The sequence below is a fragment of the Astatotilapia calliptera genome, chromosome 19 (genome assembly GCF_964374335.1).
Source record: "Astatotilapia calliptera chromosome 19, fAstCal68.1, whole genome shotgun sequence".
Classification (NCBI taxonomy): domain Eukaryota; kingdom Metazoa; phylum Chordata; class Actinopteri; order Cichliformes; family Cichlidae; genus Astatotilapia; species Astatotilapia calliptera.
Genome location: NC_137440.1, coordinates 16,246,008 through 16,269,286, shown reverse-complemented (window position 1 = coordinate 16,269,286; position 23,279 = coordinate 16,246,008). Strand labels below are relative to the sequence as shown.

Sequence of the window (23,279 nt, the reverse complement as noted above, 5' to 3'; positions counted from 1 at the left end):
AACTTGTAAGCAAAGAACTAACATAATATTAAAAAACATGGTATTTTAATCTGTGGTGTCGCCTGAAGAATATGGGGCAAAGGCGCATTCAAGCTATCACCCCAACAAGACAGGGATTTTCAAAGAATGTCAGCATTTGACTCATAGCACCTCTGAGAGATTACTTTGCCTGCAGATTAGAAAACAAAGGTGAACACACCAAACTACGAGCCTAATCTCAAAAAAGTGACACTGTAATGGGGACACAGGAAGCTTTCACAGAGGAACCTTGGAGGCTGAACTAGAAGCATACACACACACACATAGGTGTAAGCCTGGGAAAGCAACATTGAGCCTAAAATCTTCCCAACCAACCCTCACTCACTGTCATCTTCTCCTTTATCCTCTTTCTTGTTGATCTCCATGCGAGCAGTCGTGCTAAGCTAAAATCAAAAGACACAGACTGGGTCCAGTAGAACATCTAACCAAAATCCTTCCCAAAATAACTCCAAAGCTCATTGACTGCCCCCCTCCTCAATCTCCAATAACATCCCCACTCTCTCTGATTATACCCTGTTGATCCCCTGACTCCCAGGTCCAGCAGCTATTTACAGCCTGTACACTTTCAAGCCAAGGAGCTTGTATGTCTGACTCTCCCAGCTGGAATGTCACTCTCACTTTCCAGTCCTGTGTACCTCTGACCTCAATGACATAGAGTAGCCGAGCGTAACCCCTAGTGGAGGGAATGTGGCCTGTAGGCTGCAAACAAACGGTAGGAAAGTGGTGGCTTTGATTAGAAGGCCTGTCGTTCACCATAAAGGCCAGTATCCAGTTCCCCCTGACAGCAAACATCAGCCCTATTGAAGCAACCATAGGACAGACACTGAATACCTATCAGCCCCAGGGAGAGGGTAGGTGACTTTACACCATGACCTCCATCCATTTGGTGTAAAGGAGAAGAAGAAAAAAAAACACTCACTGTCACAATAGGGTTGTATTATCAAATAAAAGCAATTTCTTTAAAAAAAAAAAAAAAAAAAAAAAAGTATTTGAGCAAATTTGCAAGATATTTGTAGAAATATTTTAAGAAAAAACTCATATTTCATAAGAAAAGGGGCTTAACAATATTAACCACTCTAGAGCCCTGAAACTGAAGCACCCTTTTTTGATTAGCTTGTGGAACTTCACTTCACAGTCTGATTTTCCAACAGCATGCTCAGGTGACGGTCTGACAAGAGACTAATTATTTTTCAGGAAGTTTGAAAACTTTGGCCTCAACTTTCCGAGTCACAAAGATGTTTTCTTTTAACCTGGATGAATTACACATAACTGAAACAATGTACTAACAAGCAAATTCAGATAACTCACATCAAGACAGGAGTCACCAACATTCTCTGTTATCCCAGACTTCTGCTTCAGCCTCAGAGTGCTCAACATTTATAAAAGAGGGCGTTTGATGTGTCATTTCACACATCTTCTGCACAAAGTTGACAGATCAAGTGCTACCTACTTCAGTCAAAAAGTGTCAGAGGAACAGAGGATAGAAGTCAGTAAAAAAAGAAAAAATATAACGTCTAAAAATTCTCTAACGTGCACATTAGCGCAGTCAGAGCTAAGTAAAATTAATTTTACTGACTGAATTTTGTAGTAATTTATTCACAGCAGTTCCAGCAGTGTGAAGCAGACTTGGCAGTGCCAGAAGATTCAACAGGTTTAATGTATAATACATTTTTCTTCAAACAGAACAGAATCTGTATTCCTATTAAAGTGAAAACTCAAACAATCAATGAAATTGTGGCACTTGCAGAAAATTTTAAAAAGAAAGGAATGCGTTTTATACATACAACCTGTTGATTTGCATTTTAACTTTACCATTAAAGGAAGCTGTGAAATTATAGCGACAAACTGTGTGTTTCAAACAGTCAGCAGGCGATGCAGAAAATGTTTAACTGTGTCTATGGGGTATTTAATGTTTAGGAAAACTTGAGAAATAATAAATAAAAGCCTGTAGTGAGTGCTAACATTCATGTATTAACTCAAAAGAATAAATTATTTTCTGCAGCATTACTCTCTTGCCATATTTGCAAAAACAATGTTGCTTTTTATCATTTAATTTTTTTGATGATCATTTCTTTAATCTTTTTTATTACATATAATTGCTCCGACTCAAGTGGGTAGCACTTAAATGGCCCATTTTGTCCAAAAGAAGAGTGAAATGGCTTATTAATTACTCTATTTTTGTGAGCATTCAACTGAGTCAGAAAATCTGGGTTACAGAAAAAAACTGAAATTATCTCTGACAAAGAATTTAGGATTTGCCAAGCTGATGCAAAGAAAGCAATGACTATGCTGAACTTTCTCAACAGCACACCCCACAGAAGAGTGCACGTGCATGCTTGAAGAGGAAGAGAGTGTGTCTTAACATGTAACTGTTGATCATTTCTTCGCCATTTTTTGTAATTCTGTAATTTCATTGTTGCAAACAGAACATTTGTATATAGATGTATGCTTTAGCAGTGATTGTGATTTCCATAGTTCATGCTGCTAAAGAGTGAGATGAAAAACTACTACCAACCTCTCTGAGGTCACTGACTGGCTGTGTAGAGATTAGGTCTTTGCAGTATGACTTGAGACAATGGCCTACTTCTGCAATAAGCCTCTTCTTGTTTGCCTGACCTACATGATGTCACCATCCCCACAGCTACTGAAGAGACAGCACTCACATATTTTTGATGACTGTGGCCATTTAAGCACCCATTGGCAAGCTACCCATTCTGGCTGACTGTAATGTATGTGGATCTTTTTAAGTTCCATGCTATATCTAGAGAACTATCTGAATTACATCATTAAGCTCATAATAACTTTAACTTCAGGAGCATGGAGCTTCAAAAAACACCCTGATTTTTCTTGAAAGTTGATAGCATTTCGTGCACTAGCATATTTGAAGGCCATAAGCAGAAAGAATAATTTTACAGCTATGATGCTGAAATTGAAATAAACATTATATGTGTTATATGTGTATTTTTATTTAGATATTTCACACACACAAAAAAGTGGCATAAATAACTTTAATTGGATTTTTCCATAAAGATTAAATGTCTAGTGGTAATGAAATGTTTAGTGGTAACAACATATCCAAAACGTTTGTTCACAGGCAGCATCCTTGACCTCCATCCATCCTATGCGCCTCATGCACCAGGCCAAATCATGAACTATTACCCCCTGCATTTGTTTGATGTGAGGTGGGGTGTGTGGATTAGCTTGATTATGGAAGACAGAGGTTCCTGTTACTCTAATCGGACGCAGGTATGCACTCAAACAACAGTAAAGCCATTAAAGGTTAAAGTATTCCTGTCTAAAATATAAGTCCTAAATGACCACACTCGGTCGCTTGAGCTTTAATCAGCTTGAGAAAAGTTATGCAACTTATTATCTAACATCCAATTATTGGAGAGATGGCTTATTTGTGGTTGTTTATACCAGTTTGTGTGACTTAAGTGTGGCCGATTCATTTATATCCCCCAAATCGTTAGCTCACTTCACAGTCGAAGAGGTTAGCAGTAGACACTCTCTCCTCATCTCATACTTTTGTAGCCCTTTAGCAGAGGTAAATATAGCATGTCATCTTTTCAAACGTCCACACGTGGATTTAATTAATTTCCAAATAACTTTGCCAGCTAAAAGTGTTTTTAAATCGAGCTACAAGCTGACAGTAACAGTTAGCTCGCTAGCATATGTTCAAAAACCGGCTCGGGCTTAGCGACAGATGAAGCACACCTTATATAACTAACACTGCAGACATTGCTCAGTCCCTATAAGCAGCTAGCCGTCCCTGCTTTCACCGTGCAGACGTGAAAGTTACTCAGAGCCCTCCTCTCAGTCACCTTAGCTCCCTGACGTTAATGTTCCCCAACAAGAACACTGGGCCAAAAACATCTGCGCTACTTACAATGCACTTAGCAAGCAGAGAGAGAAACAAGCATCATGTTAGGCTGCTTAATATTAGCGTTACCTTCACCTCCCTCCTTGTTTTGATCCGCCCATGGGGAAAATGTCAGATAGCGGATTTAATTTCCGTCCATTCTAATTGGATGTTACACAGCTGAAATACTTCCTGTTTCAACATCTAGGCTTCAGAATAAAGGCGGTTAATGTACACTTCCGGATTTTAAAATAAAAGTCTCACAACGACCCGTAAAAATAAAATAAGAAATAAATACAACTAAATAACTTTTGAAATGTTTTTGAAAATTAAAAAAAAAACAAAAAAAACAAAGACACTTTTTTTTTAAATAAAAGAAACTAACCTGCAATATCTTGACAACATAAACATGACATTAAAGACACATGTTCATTTTATGTATTTATTATTCATTTATATATTGAATGAATAAATGTTCCATTTATTCTTTTCGGGTTTGAGCAACAATTCACTAATAAAGTTAGGAGGATTTTTGCCATCCAGTTACATAATATAAAGTGGCAAACCTACAAAAAGGCATTATTTTAGCTGCCCTGAAAGTTCCTTCAATTCTGGGATTGTTTGCCACATACTAATGAAAATAATCAACAACTGAATACCAGAACCTGCTGAAGGAAAATACCTCGAAATAGCTAAATTGCACTGTACTATTTTGGTTGCAGAAATTTGGAGTCTTGTTTTTCTGTTTTTGTTGGGCAAAAAACTGTAGAAGAGTCGACAAAAGAGAAACAACTTTATATTACCTTATGATTACTTTATGTAATTAAAATAGCAATGTTTAAACCCAGTGCTTTAGTTTCTTACGGAAGCACTTTCATGACTGTTAAGTCCATTTCATGTTTTCATTACAGAATTCATAATTGCTCATCTAAAATAAATGCTCTATTCTGCTATATAGGAAAAGGATACCCATTTTGTTGATGCACTGCTTTATTCTGAAGCACCCAACCTCCGAATACAACAAACCTCTTACTTTTAAACAGAAAAAGTAAGCTGCCACAAAGATGGATGGTGCAAGAGGTCACTTTTGAGTCTAATGCCTCTCTTATCATTGGCAGTCACAGTGTGGGAAGTTGTGTCTGAACATCTTTCTTTTCAGGAGAAGGTAATTTCTCAGGGTGACACTTTTCCTCCAATGTCCATTCAGACTGACAAGCCACTTTTAGTGAAGACTCAGAGATGGGTGCTGGTGTTTATTGAACCTGAAGAGCACTCTGCATGTGTTTCTGCCTCTGTCATGAAATAAAGGAGAAGAGGACCAAATTGCAGACTGCTGAGACAGACTTGGAATAAAAAAAAGCAAGCCTTTATCGTCGCTGTTGTAGATCCAGAGCATAAAATAGAGAAGGGCAAAAACAAAAGAGACCACTGCAGGGGAAACATGCCAGGAGAAACCAAGGCTGGAACACAGTATGATGAGCAACCTGAGGCTTCAAATACACACAGGTTTCAATCAGGGAGAGTGGAAACGTAAAGGTAACAAGACACAGCTGAACTCACTTGGAAGTAACACTAAAAAGAGACTTAAACTACAGGCTGATGAGATGGTGTGTATAAGCACTAGAACACAATGGTTTTTAATTTGTGTTTATGTTTTTTCTGCGTTGATGGTCATACCAACTCTTTAAAGTATAGAATTATGGGAAAAACCGACTATAAGCACAATATGAATGCATAGTGAGGCAACATTACTGCAGATTTTTTAAACAGGCTAGTCTTGATTTTATTTACTTTAAACTACTGGTTCTCAATAGGAAGCAGGGAAGATTGGCTGCAGAAAAATATTAAGCTTTTCCTCCTTCAAATGATGAGGACAGGAATCAGCTCTCCCTAAACAGCTCCCACAAAGCTACAGGAAACCAAAAATGTTGGGGAAAACATCCAGCAGATTGACTGACTGACTGACTGACTGACTAACAGCGAGCGAGTGACCAAATCATAGGTCTGACCTTACTTGGAAAACCACAAAGTATCATGTGAATCAGGTGAAAGGTTTAGGTGTAGGTGTAGGTTTGTCTACATCTATAACAATAAATTTCTATAAGGTAAGCTTATTTATAGAGCTTATCGAGAACAACATTCACACCGTGTTTTTACAAATAAGATAAGGTACCAAAAGTGTCCACAAATCTTAAGTCCAATAAAAGCCAGTTGAACAACAGCCTCAAAAGCAAATTCTCCTTTGGTCCTCAACCTGGACCGAGGTACCACCAGGAGCTCATCTCAGCTACCTTGGGGTGGGGTACACCCTGGGCAGATCGCCAGTATGGCTCAGCGCTAACACAGCTAGCATTCATATCCACATCTATGGGCAACCTAACCAATGAGATGTCATTGGAAACGAGAGGAGCTATTTCAGAGCGCATAGTAGGAGATTTTTGTTTTTGTTTTGTTTTTGTTAAGAAGGTGAGTAGCTGTCTATTTAAAATATGAAGAGAAGGTCCAGACACTGATCAGCTGCAGTTTGAACTGGTGAACTGGTCATTGTAAGTCAGTTAGGTTATTTTTTTTTTTTGTTTTTTGTTGTTTTTTTTCGGGGGGGGGGGGGGGGGTACTGACATAATTTCATTTCGTTCAGACATATTCTGCCGGTATTGAGGACTGTTTCCATGGAAATGAAAACAATCGCTTAGATCCGGGCAGTTCTTTCACAAGCTCTGCTGACTGGTGCTTTAACTCTCATTAGCTTGTGGCCTGTGTGCAGTTTTATGCAACAAAACAGTATTTATATTTAATCTAGCTACCACGATGGGCTTGAATCCCAATAGGCCTGCGTCCTCTGCTGGGGCTGAGCGACTGGCCGACACGACACGGGTCCATCCCGATAAACAGGACCAGTTGTGGAAAGAGAGGGTACGGAAAGAGAGGAAATCAGCAATGGAATGGTGAGCATGGTTTGAAAAGTAGTCTAAATTATCAGGCGAGTTTGCCAGGATTTTTCTAATAAGAACCACGAAGAAGCAGGCGGGGATGGCACAGGAAATTGATTAGAATATTTGATAATAAATTGATAAAAGTGTACGGAAAAACATTAAGGATGACTTTCATACAGAAAGCATGATATGAAAATCAGCACTGCACTGGAGTTTACTGTGTTAAATCATTTCTGTAAGTGTTGAAACAAGTATTTAGAGGCATTAAATAAGAAAAACTCGAAATGATACGTCAGAAATACAGTCACATGTATATTGTATCATTGGATCATATTCGTTTATTCATGCTTCATAGCTTTTATGTAATATTCCACAACACGTTCTCACAGAATCTTCAAAAATGTAGCATAACAAGTAATTTTTTTTAAAGTACAAATATGCAGTACTAAGTTACATTGCACCACTGGTTCAGTAACAAGTAGTGGCAGATCATGTTCATTCAAAAATCAGTGAAACAAACTTAATCTGTTCCACAGGGAGGAAACCTTGGATATCAAGGATATTCATCACATGGTAAGAAAAATGCATGTAATGCAACATTGTATAAAAAAAAGTGCAGATGTACTCCCCTTTACGCTTTGAACACAACCAGTTATAAGTGATGAACACAAGGACTAATAGGTCGTCAAATAAAAACTACCACTGATTGTGATTTATGGAAGATGAAGTTGTTAGATTTAACTTTGATAAAAGATTTTTGCTTTTTTTTTTTATTTTAAAGATGTTTCTGCAACAAACTAGAAAGTGTATCGAAACCATTGTGAAATTTCGGAGATAAACTAAAATGTGAAACATTTACAATGGTACATTAACTAGGTATGAAAGATTTTGCAGTATTATGAAAAAAGCAGCTTGAATCGTGACCTTCTGTTACATTACTCCCCCATTTGTTTGTAGGGACCTTTTCCGAACAACCTTTCAGTTTTCTCTGATTGCATTCCCAACACTACCAACCAAGTGTATGGTAGCAGATTGAACACTCCACTGGGAGATGAACTGCTTAGACAGGAAAGGCTGACACTCTGGCCAGCAGGCCAACGCAAACAAAAGCCAGACCCAGAGCTGCTGCCTTTCTAGGCTACTCTGGACACTCGGAGTTGAAGAATCAAGCACAAATCAACTTCAAAGCAGGAATAAAGCTACTTAAACCAAAAAATGTAGCACATGTTTAAAGGGATTTTTTAAAGAATTTAAGAGCTGAGAATTTTGTGCTTTTGTGTATTTTTCCCCTAAATGTCTGTTTTATATTTTCATGTTTTCAGATGTCATACAACTTTAACTCATATTTTTCTATTGCCATTGTTGAAAGAAAATACGATTCTGGAAACAGTATTGTTATAAAGTCCTGATATTTTAATCAAACTCACTGATAAGGTTCACTTGTAATTTTCCTATAGATTCCGCGTTTTTTCATGTAAGTGTAATGTAAGGAATCCTCCTCACACATAAAAATTATTCATTGAGTTCCACAGGGTTCTGTTTTGGTACCGATACGGTTCTCATTACCACTAGGCAAAAATTCATAAAGATGACGGGTATATCTCACGGATGTGCTGGGACACATCATCAGCTATTAAACCCAAATGTGTTTACACCCAGTACAAAGATGCAATAGGATCTAGAAGATAGGTGGATTAAACAAAAAGTTTTATTAACTGATAACTGGGGCATTATACAGAGTAACAGGAGAGCACTGACTATTAATGAAATTCAAGCCCAGCTCTTCCTCCCTCCCTCTTCCTCCAGCTATGAAATGCAACAAGCTCTAACCTGTTCCTAAGTTTCTGTTTAGATCTTGGACGTGTTTCATTTCTATAGAAGTGAAAACTCACACAGCGGCTGACAGTGAGAGGAGAAATGGCACAAAAAGGAGCTCAGCTGAACAGGGAAATCTTCTCTTGTTCAATCTGTCTGGATCATCTCGAGGACCCAGTGACCATTCCCTGTGGACACAATTACTGCATTAACTGTATTAAAACCCACTGGGATGAAAAGGGGAGGAGAATGCACAGCTGCCCACAGTGTAGGAAGACTTTCACACTGAGACCTGCCCTGGTGAAAAACACCATGTTGGCAAATTTAGTGAAGGAGATAAAGAAGACTGGACTCCAAGCTGCTCCTGCTGATCACTGCTATGCTAGACCTGAAGATGTACCCTGTGATGTATGCACCGGGAGAAAACTGAAAGCCTTCAAGTCCTGTTTAGTCTGTGTGGCATCATACTGTGAGAAATACCTTCAGGATCACAAGCTTGTCGAGCCCTGCAAGAAGCTCCAGGAAAACATCTGCTCTAGTCATGATGAGCCGATGAAGATTTTCTGTCGTACTGATCAGCAGCATATCTGCAGTCACTGCAAACTGATTGGCCATAAATACCACGAAACAGTCCCAGTTGAAGCAGAAAGGACCAAGAAGCAGAAGGAGCTGGAAATGAGTCGACAAAAACTCAAGCAGAGACTCCGTGACCGAGAGAAAGACGTGACGATTCTTCAACAGGAGGTGGAGTCCATCAATCAGTCTGCTGATAAAGCAGTGGAAGAAAATGAAAAGATCTTTGCTGAGCTCATCTGTCTCATGCAGAATAGAAGCTCAGATCTGAAGCAGCAGATCAGATCCCAGCAGGAAACTGAAGTGGGTCGAGTCAAAGAGCTTCAGGAGAAGGTGGAGCAGGAGATCGCTGAGCTGAGAAGAAATGACGCCAAGCTGGAGCAGCTGTCATGCACAGAGGATCACAACCAATTTCTACACAGCTACTCCTTACTGTCAGCACTTAATGAGTCTACAGACTCATCCAGCATCGAGATCCGTCCTCTGAGGTACTTTGAGGATTTGACAGCAGCTGTGAAAGAGGTCAGTGATAAACTGCAGGATGTTCTGAAAGAGAAATGGACAAACATCTCACTGACAGTCACTGAGGTGGATGTTTTGCTGTCAGAACCAGTGCCAAAGACCAGAGTTGGATTCCTAAGATATTCACGTGAAATCAGAATGGATCTGAACACAGCTAACACATCAGTGTTATTATGTGAGGGGGGGTAGAAAAACCACAGCTGTGAAAGAACAGCAGTCATATTCTAGTCATCCAGACAGATTCACTGGATGGTGTCAAGTCATGAGTAGAGAGAGTCTGACTGGACGTTGTTACTGGGAGGTGGAGTGGAGCGGGAAACAGGTTTATATAGCAGTCGCATACAAGAGTACCAGCAGATCATTGCTCTCAGATGAATGCGGATTAGGATTCAATAGGACATCGTGGGCATTATGTTGTGACCGAAATGGTTTTAAATTTGTGCACAACAATTCTCACAAGGCTGTCTCAGGTCCTCAGTTTGGGAGAGTAGGAGTGTACCTGGATCACAGTGCCGGTATTCTGTGTTTTTATAACGTCTCTGGAACCATGACTCTCCTCCACAGAGTCCAGACCACGTTCACTCACCCGCTTCTTGCTGGATTTCGGCTTTCAGATTATGGAGACACTGCTGAGTTCAGGAAACTCAAATAGAGAGAGGTCATGTAAGGGACAGTTAGTTAAAATGCATGTTCGCAGAATGCCAATGCAGACTTTCTATTGAGTAGAGAATTAATTTTGAAGTCAGTTTTCATGTATGGGTATATTTCAGAACTATTTTACTGCTATGTTTGTGCTGCATTTATCTATGCTGACTTATAATAGTGTCTTGATTAATGATATTTTCAAGAAATAGGCATACTTTTTTAATGGTCTTTGCTACAACTTTTTTTTATCCTGACTTAATCTTTTGTCCTCTTGGGTCAGTTTTGTTTTTGTTTTTTTAGGTTCTGTTTTAATAGATCAGAAGTTGTTCAAATAAATGTACAGACAAAGAACCTAGACTTACATTATCATTATTACAACCTCTTTGATCACTGGTGATTATCTGCTTGTAAACAGCTGATACTGTGAATCAGTTGGTGAGATTTTTCTTGACTAAAGAAGCGAGATGTCCACACTTTACTCATTATGTTAATAAACTGAAGCCTTACAGAGTTATTAAAGTTGAACAAATAAACAAATGTCTCCTGTCTTAAATCCAGGTTACTGTACAAACCTGATGGCCAAAAAACAAAAGCAACATGAAAGCATAACTGAGAGTCTTACACCTGAAAAAGAAGCTTTGTGTTTTGAACAGAAGATTTCTCTTCTTTTTCTCTGGATGAATCTTAACATTGTGGCAAGCTCAGACAAGTAGGAGACAGAAACTTCTGTTTTAACTTGCTATTTCTGCCTTAGCTGTTATACTAAGCTACAGGGAGCACAATCTTTTATTAGGAACACCCCTTCACACACACACAGCAGTGAGAGGTGGTAAATGGACACAGCCGTCTAACTCACTGTGCTCCACCAGCCACACCAAACACAGAACACACAGCAGGACTAATGTTACACACTAACACAAAAATGGCAAATCAACACCTGATAACTGTAACTGCCGTTATAACCCTACAACTTACAACACGTTAACATCAGGTATACAGTCCCATAAGACCTTGGGCCAGTGGCCCTTCCCCCTAGCCCGCTACAATATTATGAATTTAAATTGGATATGTGAGTGCACACATTCACGCAACTGAAGCATTCATTTGGTAATATATCATTCACAGAAATCAGTCATTGCCCTTAGTTTAAATAAACACTGGTTAGTTTTTTCTTTATCTTTTTACTTACTTGTCTTTTCTGTTTAGCAGGCCTCTTTCAAAAGCCCCAAACAGCTGAAATGCATTCCTCTGTAATTGTTGGCTAAGATCTTATGAACAATAATCCTCCTGTGATTGCTATTTGACTGCTTTTGTACCGTCTCCAGATTTTTCTAAACCAGGGGTGTCAAGCATAAAATCTCAGATAGATTTTTAACTTTTAGCTGTATTTACATTGATTTTACAGCTTTTCTTATTGATAACAAATCCCCCTTATTAATACTACACCAACGTAATTACGTAAGAAATATTTTTTTTTCACAGAAAAAAAAAATTTCTCTTTTGAATTAAAGGTCTGGGGAAAAAGGGTTCTTGAATAATTCATGGACATGTGTTGCTGTTGTTCCTTGTTTGTGTGTATCAGTGGCTGTGTGTGTGGGTGTGGCAAATCACTGAGTTTCAGGCATCATCAGGCCTGGTGGATGTGTGCGGAGAGCACACGGACACTTACTTTTTGGGGAAGACATGATGCGGCAGTCAAGGGAGAGCACGGGGATTTATTGTCATTTATTGCACTGTAAATAAACGCGCTGTTTGCTGTGAGGAATCCTGCATTTTGGGTCCTACTTCCCCCCATCCCCACGGTCTACCATACAGACCGTGACAAAAAATTTATATCTTTATAATAATGTAATCATGTATGCAATCACTGTAGTCACCCACTTAAAAACAAAGCACCCTGTATACATCCCTGTTGTAAACCTTTGAAAACATCTTAAATTTATGCCTTTTGCTATCAGAGACAAGCTGATTCACAGTGATTTCCCACCTAAAGGGCACGGAAACGTTCTGTTTCAACTTTTCTTTAATGTCGTCCTGTTCTGTTTGGGGCCCCAATGTCTGAAGAATCAAGATGCTTCAAGGTGCAGGTGTGAATCTTTGGCACCAACTTCAATATTTCAAGGCAACAATTGAGGAGTTTGCCTGTAACATGGTAACAGTTCCTACGTTGGTGCTTTCTGTGATGTTTTTAGAAAAGCAAAGTATGAAAATATTAAAAACAAAACAAAAACTACAGCGCAGGCCCAGACTCATGAGAGGAAATGATTTTCCGTGCTCAGAAAGTACAGATTTCAAATACTCCGGGCGAAGCTGTGTGCCGTCCAATCAGCGTTCAGTGGATGTACGGAAGTGAGAAAAGATGCCGTCTGACGAGAACCTGCCAAGCTAACGGCTAAGAAGAGGAGGTGAAACAGGTGCACTTTCAAAATAAAAGAAAGTCTCTATCATTCTATGAATAGATTTGTGTTAGACGTTTGTTTTTTTTTTTACTTTTTACACACATTCATATAATTGTTTATTTTCTTTAAGTTTCAGACTATAGCCTAAAAGTTCTAACGCTTTCCACATAGTCACAGTCACCTTTATTTTGAAAGTTCAAAGCGGAAGTATTTTGTAAATTCGAGCAGTCTGATTGTGGAGGCAGAGCAGTAGGGTCCTGCGGGTCGTTTTTTGATAGAAATTAGCATAGATCTGTCAATCTAAAGTTTACATTTTGTAATCCCTCTCTTTACAACATGCAGCAGGTCGACACGTTGTTGCACATCGCGAATTTCAGCACACTGTTTGTGTGCATGGTGCTCAAGTTCCCGCAGATCTTTGTACTGATGCGAGCGAAATCTACGACCGGAGTGAGCCTCAACAGCCTTCTGCTGGAGCTGATCGGGTAGGCTGCTGTCCCGCTTCTGGGATGTTTTTCTTTTGTTGTTGTTTCTTGCTCTTAAATTTTGTTACATAATCTGTTCACGTGTGCGAGTATCCATGTAATTTAGTAACTTCAAGCTGCTGTGATGATGGGACGTCTTCCTCTTCCTCACTTGTGGTTGGTGTTCAGCAGTAAAGGCGGACTCATCCTGTCAGACAGCAGCTACAAATGCTTCTTCTGAAAACGCTGCGAGACGCTCAACACTAAAAGCTCTGGTGTTGTCTTTGTTACCAAAATTCTTTCTCCTTAAAGGCTGGATAAACGATGTTTAAAAGTTACCACCTTACTGGTAACATTCTAACAACGTTGAATGTTACCAGTAAGTCAGAATGTTACAATCACCGCGTAACCCTACAGTACAGGTGATAGAATCGCTGGTATTGGTATTGACTCGATACTAGCGTGATAGGACCGATACTTAGTTCTACAGCATATTGATACAACAGAAGTTGACTAAGTGCTTTAGAGAGAGGCAAGTTTCAGGTGTCCTCCCCCGAAAAAAATCAGCTTCAAAATACATGAAAACCCGAAACGTTTGATTTTATTGCTCATTGAGATGTGTACATAATTTTCAAATTGATGATTGATCATAAATCATGACACTGGTCTCCCCAACACAAGCTGCCTTTGTACGTCATAAGTATCAGTATCGGCAATACCTATCCTGCATTTTCAGTATAACACAGTGCTATCTTACTTCCATTTCTTTGGACTGTGGAAGGAACCCATGCAGGTACAGAGAAAAAGTGCAAACTTCATCCCTAAAGAAATTTCTTTTCTTACTCCAACACACCCTCAAACTGTTGCAGACAAAGTGCTCTCCATTAGCTAACATTACAGTATAAAAAATTCTGTCACATTAGGCCTCAGTAGCATCCTGAAAATGGTTATCATGTAACATCCTCAGCATTGCAGTCAACACATTTTGCCATAGTTAAGCTTTATGTACTTTTGTCCATGTTTTATCTATGGAGAGACGGACTGAGAGCTTTTAAGACATATTTTAGCATTTTAACAATATTTCTGTTTTGTGTGAAATCAACTGTACTGTTCACAGTAAGTCTGCTAAAGACCAAAACTGCCTTCAGATGATAAGCTTTTGGAACCAAACACACAAGTTATACTCCAATATAATAGTACTCTGTATTTCCATTTATATAGATGTATTACTCCTGTATAGTATCCAGATTGCAGGATTAGCAGTGCATTTCATTATAAAAGTTGAGTGACTAAAGCCATCCAGGGGGTCAGACTGGATCCGTTGGGCAGCTCATGGAGAACAGGTTTGACACCCCCATCCTAAAACTCCTACAGAATCGCTGATGTATAGCAATACATTTTGGCATAAATACCACTTTCACTTTGATAAAAGAAATGAGTATTTCTTACAGATTAAAACTTAAATAGGACACAAAGAGATTGTGTTCCTAACAGCTGAAAAACTACAGTACCTTAAAATGAAAAATATAATCCTACTGCGAAGGCTCAACACTGAACAATTGTGCTTTGTTTGCACAGCTGAAGATTTTGGTTAAATGATTAAAAACGGGGTAAGAGTCAGCCTCGGCTGGCTCTGTGTGAAGCTTTGTGCAGTCTGCTGTTGAATCAGTGCAGCAGATTAGAGCTTGAAGTGCTTCTTATGCATTGAACAGGAAGTGTTGTGGTTACCTTCACTGTTGGAGCAGGACGGATAAAGACCGTGTCTGTAAGTCTGCGTAATTTCTCTCTCTCCTTGGTGCCTGGCAGTGGCTGCACTGTCTGAAATGTCCCCACTGTTTTGGTAAGCGTTAGCTTGCTGTCACTGTGCATGCCACGCTGAAACAGTGAAGACGTTTATGTAGTTAGTAGTAATCTACACAGCATGGCTACAAAGCAGCAAAGAAAAGCACTCTTGTCATTCGGCATGAACGGTTTTGTCACTAGTGGAAAATCATTTCCACACACGCCAATATTAAATAGCTCTATTCTAGATTATATTAACTGGCAGTTGGCTTTATTGATCACTACCTCTTCCTAGGAACAAAAAAAAAAAAGTCCCAACACAATAAAGCCTATCTGAGAGTGGATAGGTTAATCTGCTATTGATTTCACCATATGATGTTATTGTGTTATACTGTTTATTTAACACTGTGGGAATCTCTCTGTGTGCACATGTATGCATCTGTACGGTGGCTTGCATAACAGGGCTGGGAGGCTCAAACCTGCCAGAATCAAAACAAACTCATTAGTGCAGAAGTAAAAATGGATTATGTCATCAAATGCCCCAAATGTAAACTGTATGTATAAATGTATTTTATAAAATGGGACATGAATTGAGATGCTTTTACTTGCTTTTTTTATTTACTTGTCTTTGCATGAATATCTCAGTTCATTTGCTTTCTTTTTAAATTTTTGATGTATTCAGTACATCCATCCATCCATCCATCCGCTTTTGTGCTGCCTGTCTGGGCTGTAAGAGCAACAGTCTAAGCAGAGGAGTTCAAACCTCCCTCTCCCTAGTTAGGAGGTGATGCCAGTGTGGTCCTCAGCCAACTGACAGCTGTAATCTCTCTCCTGGTTCCTGGGTCTACACAGAGCTCTCTTTCTTTACCTATAAAATCCAAGTCTTCCAAGTCAGACTCCTAAAGTGCCTTAACTTGCTCCTCACCCTATCTTTGCATTCATGAGCGCTGACATTGTATTTATTTCCATTTCATTTTCCCTTCATTTATCTCTGCAAACATTTGTTTGTCTTTTTACGTTCCTTTATGCATTTCTAACCACTGCAATCTGCAAGCACATTTGCATAATTTAGCAGAGATGAAAAATAAAAAAAGGAAAATGGAATAATAGATGTTTAGGGGGAAAAGCAAAGGAAAATACTTGAATGGGAAAAATAATACACTGATAAACAAAATGGAAAATTAATCGATATAAAGGTAGCTAAATATAGAAGCAAATTATAAAAAAATTATACACTCAACAAAAATATAAACGCAACACCTTTGTTACTGCTCCCATTCCCCATGGGATGGACGTAGAGACCTAAAATTCATTCCAGATACACAATATAACCATCCCTCCCAAACAGTGGTCACAAATCAGTCCAAATGTGTGGTAGTGGGCACATCTGCCATATTGAGATAATCCATCCCACCTCACAGGTGTGCCACATCAGGATGCTGATCTGACATCATGAGTAGTGCACAGGTGTACCTCAGACTGCCCACAACAAAAGGCCACCCTGGAATGTGCAGTTTTTTGCGCTATTGGGGGTCTGGGGACCCAGAACCGGTCAGTATCTGGTGTGACCACCATTTGCCTCATGCAGTGCAACACATCGTCGCATGGAGTCTATCAGATTGTCAATTGTGGCCTGTGGAATGTTGGTCCACTCCACTTCAATGGCTGTGCGAGGTTGTTGGATATTCGTGGGAACTGGTACACGCTGTCGTATACGCCGGTCAAGCACATCCCGAACATGCTCAATGGGTGACATGTCCGGTGAGTATGCTGGCCATGCAAGAACTGGGACATTCTCAGCTGCCATCTGCCCTGAACAATGTGAACCATGATTCATCCGTGAAGCGCACACCTCTCCAACGTGCCAGACGCCATCGAATGTGAGCATTTGCCCACACAAGTCTGCTACGGCGACGAGCTGGAGTCAGGTCAAGACCCCGATGAGGACGACGGGCATGCAGTTGAGCGTCCCTGAGACGGTTTCTGACAGTTTGTGCAGAAATTGTTTGGTTGTGCAAACCAATTGTTCCAGCAGCTGTCTGGGTGGCTGGTCTCAGACGATCTTGGAGGTGAACCAGCTGGATGTGGAGGTCCTGGGCTGGTGTGGTTACACGAGGTCTGCGGTTGTGAGGCCGGTTGGATGTGCTGCCATATTCTCTGAAACGCCTGTGGAGACGGCTTATGGTTGAGAAATGAACATTCAATGCACGGGCGACAGATCTGGTTGACATTCCTGCTGTCAGCATGCCAATTGCACGCTCCCTCATTGCTTGTGGCATCTGTGGCATTTTGCTGTGAGACAAAACTGCACATTCCAGGGTGGCCTTTTGTTGTGGGCAGTCTGAGGTACACCTGTGCACTACTCATGATGTCAGATCAGCATCCTGATGTGGCACACCTGTGAGGTGGGATGGATTATCTCAATATAGCAGATGTGCCCACTACCACACATTTGGACTGATTTGTGACCACTGTTTGGGAGGGATGGTTATATTGTGTATCTGGAATGAATTTTAAGTCTCTACGTCCATCCCATGGGGAATGGGAGCAGTAACAAAGGTGTTGCGTTTATATTTTTGTTGAGTGTATATTAGTTCATTTGATTTTAAAAAACAAACAAAAAAAACAACTATTGGCACATTTAATGGCATCTTGATTTCTTTACGGTTTGATTGCAGTCAGTTCAGCCCTCTATAGAGGAGACCTTCTCCTGCTGAAGGCTACCACTGTTGATTCATCGTGTTTGCTGAGCACACCGAGTCGAGCTGCTCTCATAAAAGAGTGAATGAACTGATCATCATGCCGCCGCTTGGCTCAGAAACTGCTTGTTGACTCCCCGTGTGAATCCCTTCCCACAACATCAAGTTTTAAGCAGCCACTGATTCTTTGGCTCGTTTGCCCCTGAGCATTGTTTCTCATTTTAATCAGTACTGAATATAACAAAACACCTCCAGTTTAATAACCTGACACCATATGCTTTACAGGTTCATTGTTTTTGTAACATATCAGATGTACTACGACTACCCACCGCCAACCTACTTGGAATATCCCATCCTCATTGCTCAAGGTAAGTTATGCTGTTACATAAATTTCCTCTGCTTATAATTATCTCCGCAAGTGTCTTTTTTTCAACCTTGTCTTAGATCCAGATTCCTTAATTAGTTTATCATTCAGTCTTAAATGCCTCGCGTTGCTCTCTGTAGTCTCTGTCTATTGAGATCATTCAAAAGGAGCTCAGTCATATTAACGTATCTTGTTTAGTAAAGCTGCACATATGATTGGCAACTTCATGCCCGTGGCAGTGGTGGAGGAAATTAAGACTTTTCATTAAGTGTAATTAAGGGTAGAGAGATGGGCAAAATAAAGTTGGAAAAAACAGAAGGAGTCTGAATACACTCTGAAGCATCTGCAAATATCAGCAGCCCTTGAAATGGAAATCAAACAGAGCTGTAAATGGTGCAAGTTATAACCCGCCGTGTGTCCTCAGACGTCATCCTCCTCCTCCTGATTCTTCACTACAACGGCAGCCTGCGGCAGAGCCTCATCTACGCCGTGGTGTATCCTTTCACTTATCGCACCAATTGATGTGAAAGTGCTCGTTCAATTTGTGCAGAAATCAATGACCCATTAGACTTTTGTGTCCCTGCCTTAACGTACTTGTGCTCAGGTTTGTGGGAGGCTGGAGGCTCCTGACTCTGGAGAAGTGGATCATAGATTTGGCTATGGTAATAAACCTGTTTAAAATCAATCATAAGTCAGTGTGTGCGTGAGAGACAGAGTCAGCAAAGAGATGGCATGTCATCAGTCAGGGGCAATGAGGTGGAGCTTTGAGAAGAAACTTATACAGACCTCATTTCACCCGGTGTTTCTCACCCAGACCTTATAAATGCCAAATGGCCCGGTTGGTTAATGAGATGAACATGTCTCAGGGCGTTTTGCATTTAAATAGGTGAGAGCAGCGAACCCTCCACATCCTTTCCTCTGAAAGTTTGACCGAAGCAGCAGAAGGTGTTTGAAACTTTTTGAAATTCAGCTCCATGTTCAGCTTGTTATCACATGAAATCTGACCTCCTTCTCCTCTCAGAGCCTGTGCACATTTATTAGTGCAGCCAGTAAGTTTGCCCAGCTGCAATGCCTGTGGAGGTCAAAGGACGGCAGGCAGGTTAGTGCCCTCTCCTGGGCTCTAGCTACCTACACGTGTATGGGTGAGTTTAACCAGCCAACAGCGTTCGCTGTGGTTTTTTTTTGTTGTTGTTGCATTCCCCACTGTATGATTAGATATACATTTAAGTTCGTAGCTGTCACTGGCACAGTTTTGAAAAAAAATTTCTCTTTTTTAGCTGTGTACCAAACAACATTGAAGTTGTAATATTATAACTTAGTTTAAAATAAAAACTTTGAGGTTAAGTTTGAGGATTTTACCATTCATTCATAATACGTTAAAAAGTAATTCAGTAGTCTTTGTGGAGAAGTCTCAGCAATTTCTTCAAAAATTATAATAACTTTAGGAATTAAAAGATCTACTGCTAATTTTATTTGAAAGCCAAATACAAGCAAAAGATAGCAAGAACACATTAATGCTGATTTGAGAGGAAAATTGAGCTAGTGAGCCCTACAACCTGGATGTACACAGTTTATATTGGTGTATGATCCCAGGATCCTTTCCATGATTAAGAAGAAACCATTCACAAAGGTCATCATCAAGAGAAGACTTTTGATAGATAAAGATCAACTTGTGAAAAGAAATGTGGAGGTTTCATAATCCAACTCTGTAAAAATGTTACATAACCGCTGTTCATGGGGATAAACTGCTCAGATTCATACAAATGCAGCAAAGACTTACTGCAAAATCACCTCAAGGGGATCTGAAAGTTAAGTGGAATATTCTATAGTAGGCGAGTCGATCACCTATTCAAAACCCAGTGAGTTGCATTTTAAAATTAAAGGTAGAAACAACAACTGGAATCACTTTAAATTTAACTCCTCAAATTAAAGCTGAGCCCTGAGTCTATATTCAGTAGATCACTTAAACTTGTTTCTGTACTCAGCTTAAAAAAAAAAAGAAAAAGCAAATACGGTGTGATTATCAGAAATTGTAACAAACTGCAGCATGAAAACGTGCCAAGGATACTGTTGCTACTTTTCATACTGCAGTCCTATCGCTGTCAAACTGAATCCTGTTAAGCACTTTTATCAGTTCACATAAATCCCCCTCCCTAAAGTAACAAGTCTACTCTTTCATTTCATGAATATGCACGGTAGTGTTTATTCAGCCCCCAATTTAATAAATGAGCAATCCAACGCTTCATTAATGAATGATCAGACGCTCTGTCGGGTAACAGGGATGTCATTAACTCTGCTTCCTCTTTGTTTCAGCTCGGATTTACACCACCACAGTGACAACTGGAGACGTGCAGGGTAAGTCTGTCTGAATTACTAATGACTGTGGGAGGTGTTGCATCCCAGAATTTTTAATGAACACTTCAAGGAAAAATGATTTGTTTTCTAAATAACCATCGTAGATTTAAAACGAGCATTTTTTGTGCTCTTCTCTGGGAAATATCCTAAATAAATAAAAACCACAAGGAAGTGAATAGTGACTTTGTTTTATACTTAGCGGTCGAATTCGTTTAGATTAGACTGCTTTAAAACAACGTTAGTGCGGATGAGGCCACCCGGGCCCGTTCAGTAATCTATCAGTAATGCATCATACTTCTATATTTCAGCAAGAGTAAAAGTGGGGTTTACAAAGCATTAGTGAGACCTCCTATGATGTATGGTTTGAAGATGGTGGCACTGACAAAAAGACAGGAGGTGAAGCTGGAGATGGTAAGATTTTCATTGGCAGAGACCAGAATGGACAGGATTAGAAATGAGAATATCAGGGAGAGATGGTTTGGACGTGTGCAGAGCAGAGATTGTGGATGTACTATACAAAGGATTTTTAATGTGGAGCTGCCAGGCAGGAGGGAAAAAGGAAGACCACACAGAAGGTTTGGGGATGTAGTGGAGGACACAAGGAGGATGCTAAGGATAGGAGGAGGAGAACCGGAGTCTGGTTAGTATTAATGGCTAACTTTCAGTCATAATTAAACTGGCAGGTCTAAAGGGCTGCTTCTTTACAATAATGAACGTCAGTAACAGGACTGTCATACAAATTTACACATCACCGGAAACCTGCAGTTTCTTATAAGACCAAAGGATTTCAGGCATCTTTTACCTGGAGTATCTCCGAGTAGTCACCATTTGTAACTCCAGCTCTGCTGTCCTTGTGTGATTCAGAGACGTCGCTGTCAGCTTCCGTGTTTCTGATCATCTTTTCTCTTTGCAACAGTTCTGGTGCGGTTCATAGCGATGACCCTGCTGAACCTGTGGGTGTTGCTCACTGTGCTCCACTATCAGAGACGCGGCAGCAGCTCCAAGAAGAAAGACTAAGTGTTTAACACTGGATTCTGCAGATCAAAGACAGCTGGGTCACTTTAGGCACAACCAATACTGTAAAATGAAACTGACGGGTAACAAGAGGTCTATCAGCAGAGAGATGATTTTTTATATAGTCTGTCTTCCCTGTTAAAGCCACACATTTGTTTGAATAACATTCCAGTTTGTAAAAATCTGTTGATAGGAAGAGAGACCAATGCTTTGCCATACAGTCTGACACGACCCCACGTATATGTGAAACGATCCTATTCCGGGTAAATTGTTTTGGAAAAGCTTTTGTATATGTAAAGTTATTTTCTGAACTGTTTCAATAAACCAAATTCTACCTTTTTACAGTGAGGTCATTTAATTTAAAATAGAAAGTTGAGTATGGGAGCTCAACACTGCCAAAATTCAAAACAAAACATTGCATGAAATATGCCACAAATTCAATCTCAGATTGATGTGATTTAATTTGCTTTATTGTAACTCACCATGTTTCTGGACAAAGACACAGTTCTTGTGATTGTGACACCACCACGGTGGATTTCAAATCAAACAGGATTTGACTGAAGTGCAGACTTTCAGTTTTAATCAATATGGTTTAACAAAAGTACTGCAGAGACTGTTTGGTATTCAGGCCATTTGTATTCAAGGTCCTCTCAGAGGCTCAAAATTAATTGGACAGCTAGCTAACGAGCAGTTCCATGCCCAGGTGAGACTTGTTCCCTCATTATTCCATGACAGATTAAGAGGATAAAACACCTGGAGTTGATTGCAACTGTTAAACTTGCAGGGGATATATATGTATATATAATATTTATATTGCGCGCCAGTAAAAGATGAGTGGACGCCATCATTTCCCAGATACACCAAATTAAACCAGAGACACAAGGAAAATGAACAAACTTGCCAGCTCAGCGACACTTAATCAAAAGGCCAGCGTAAACATTAAGGGATAACATCTACAAGAACCTGCAGAGTTCTGAAAAAAATATTTGGACAGATTTGATTTAACCTTCATTTATGCAGGTAGTCAGGTAGACATTGAGACTCAATGTCTCATTTAAAAGAGAAAGAACAGATGAGCTGTCATGGTACGAGAATGTAAGGAACCAGGTCACTGGTGTCATGTTAATCCATTGAAATTTGGCCTATACTCACCGAGGTCAACTCAGTGCTTCATTGTTAGAAAACTGATTTAAAAAAAACAACAAAAAACCCTTAGAACTTATGATTCTTATTACCGTGGTCATTTTTGCAACATATAGAAAGTACTGTGTAAAGATTTAAAGTATCAAATTTGACCTCTGACATATCCTTCAAGAAAAATAGTGTAATCGGAAGGTTAAAGTGATAATACTTTGTAGAGCCATTTAAAATTGTTTCTTACTGCCAAAAGTATTCACTCAGCCATCCAAATCATTGAATCCAGGTGTTCCTATCACTTCTACATGTGTATAAAATCAAGTACCTAGGTGTGGTACCTTGACAGGATGCCACCTGTGGAACAAGTCCAGATGTGAAATTTCCTTGTTACTAAATTTCCAGTTAGTGGCGTCATGACAAAGCAGAAGCGATTGGGAATGACAGCTCGGCCACAAAGAATTTTCTTTTTGCCTGTCCAGTCCGTCACTGTAGCACTCAGAATTATTGTCTGAAGGCCAAGAATTTTCTTTTTTAGATTTCGGTATTATTTAATGTGTTTCTCTTTCGTGTTTCAGTAGTTTGAGTATGACTGACAGCTTGTGTTGGACTCAATATCAGAATACGGAGGATTCCATATGCCTAAAAAAAACAAAACAAAAACAAAAAACAGTGGAAT

At 39.7% G+C, this 23,279-nt stretch overlaps 3 protein-coding genes and 1 pseudogene across 7 annotated transcripts in view; 3 read left to right on the top strand and 1 right to left on the bottom strand.

Annotated features, from left to right (window-relative positions):
* Positions 1-21,395, bottom strand: part of LOC113012735 (CAP-Gly domain-containing linker protein 4) — a 61,225-nt gene extending 39,830 nt beyond the window's left edge. The window contains exon 1 of one of the 4 annotated variants that reach the window (XM_026153043.2): positions 21,255-21,395. Coding sequence is in view for 2 of the 4 variants with exons in the window: in XM_026153041.2 (XP_026008826.2) it covers positions 365-404 (40 nt within the window). In the remaining 2 variants the exon portion in view is untranslated. Of the gene's footprint in view, positions 1-364; positions 1,583-3,991; positions 4,591-21,254 lie in introns of those variants that run through there. The other 3 variants (XM_026153042.2, XM_026153041.2, XM_026153045.2) reach the window with 3 other exon arrangements.
* Positions 6,503-8,117, top strand: cimip5 (ciliary microtubule inner protein 5). Its single transcript, XM_026153048.2, has 3 exons — positions 6,503-6,846; positions 7,371-7,407; positions 7,792-8,117. The coding sequence occupies exons 1-3, from the start codon at positions 6,710-6,712 to the stop codon at positions 7,969-7,971; spliced, it is 354 nt and encodes a 117-aa protein (XP_026008833.1). The 5' UTR covers positions 6,503-6,709; the 3' UTR covers positions 7,972-8,117.
* On the top strand, positions 8,503-10,926 carry LOC113012677 (tripartite motif-containing protein 16-like; annotated as a pseudogene). The gene has a single exon (XR_013903856.1). The product of XR_013903856.1 is annotated as a tripartite motif-containing protein 16-like (transcript).
* slc66a3 (solute carrier family 66 member 3) lies at positions 12,516-21,805 on the top strand. Its single transcript, XM_026153047.2, has 7 exons — positions 12,516-13,273; positions 18,019-18,101; positions 18,522-18,591; positions 18,702-18,759; positions 19,119-19,239; positions 20,411-20,452; positions 21,369-21,805. Exons 1-7 carry the CDS (start codon positions 13,125-13,127, stop codon positions 21,467-21,469), a joined length of 624 nt encoding a protein of 207 aa, XP_026008832.2. The 5' UTR covers positions 12,516-13,124; the 3' UTR covers positions 21,470-21,805.
* The last annotated feature ends 1,474 nt before the right edge of the window (positions 21,806-23,279 follow it).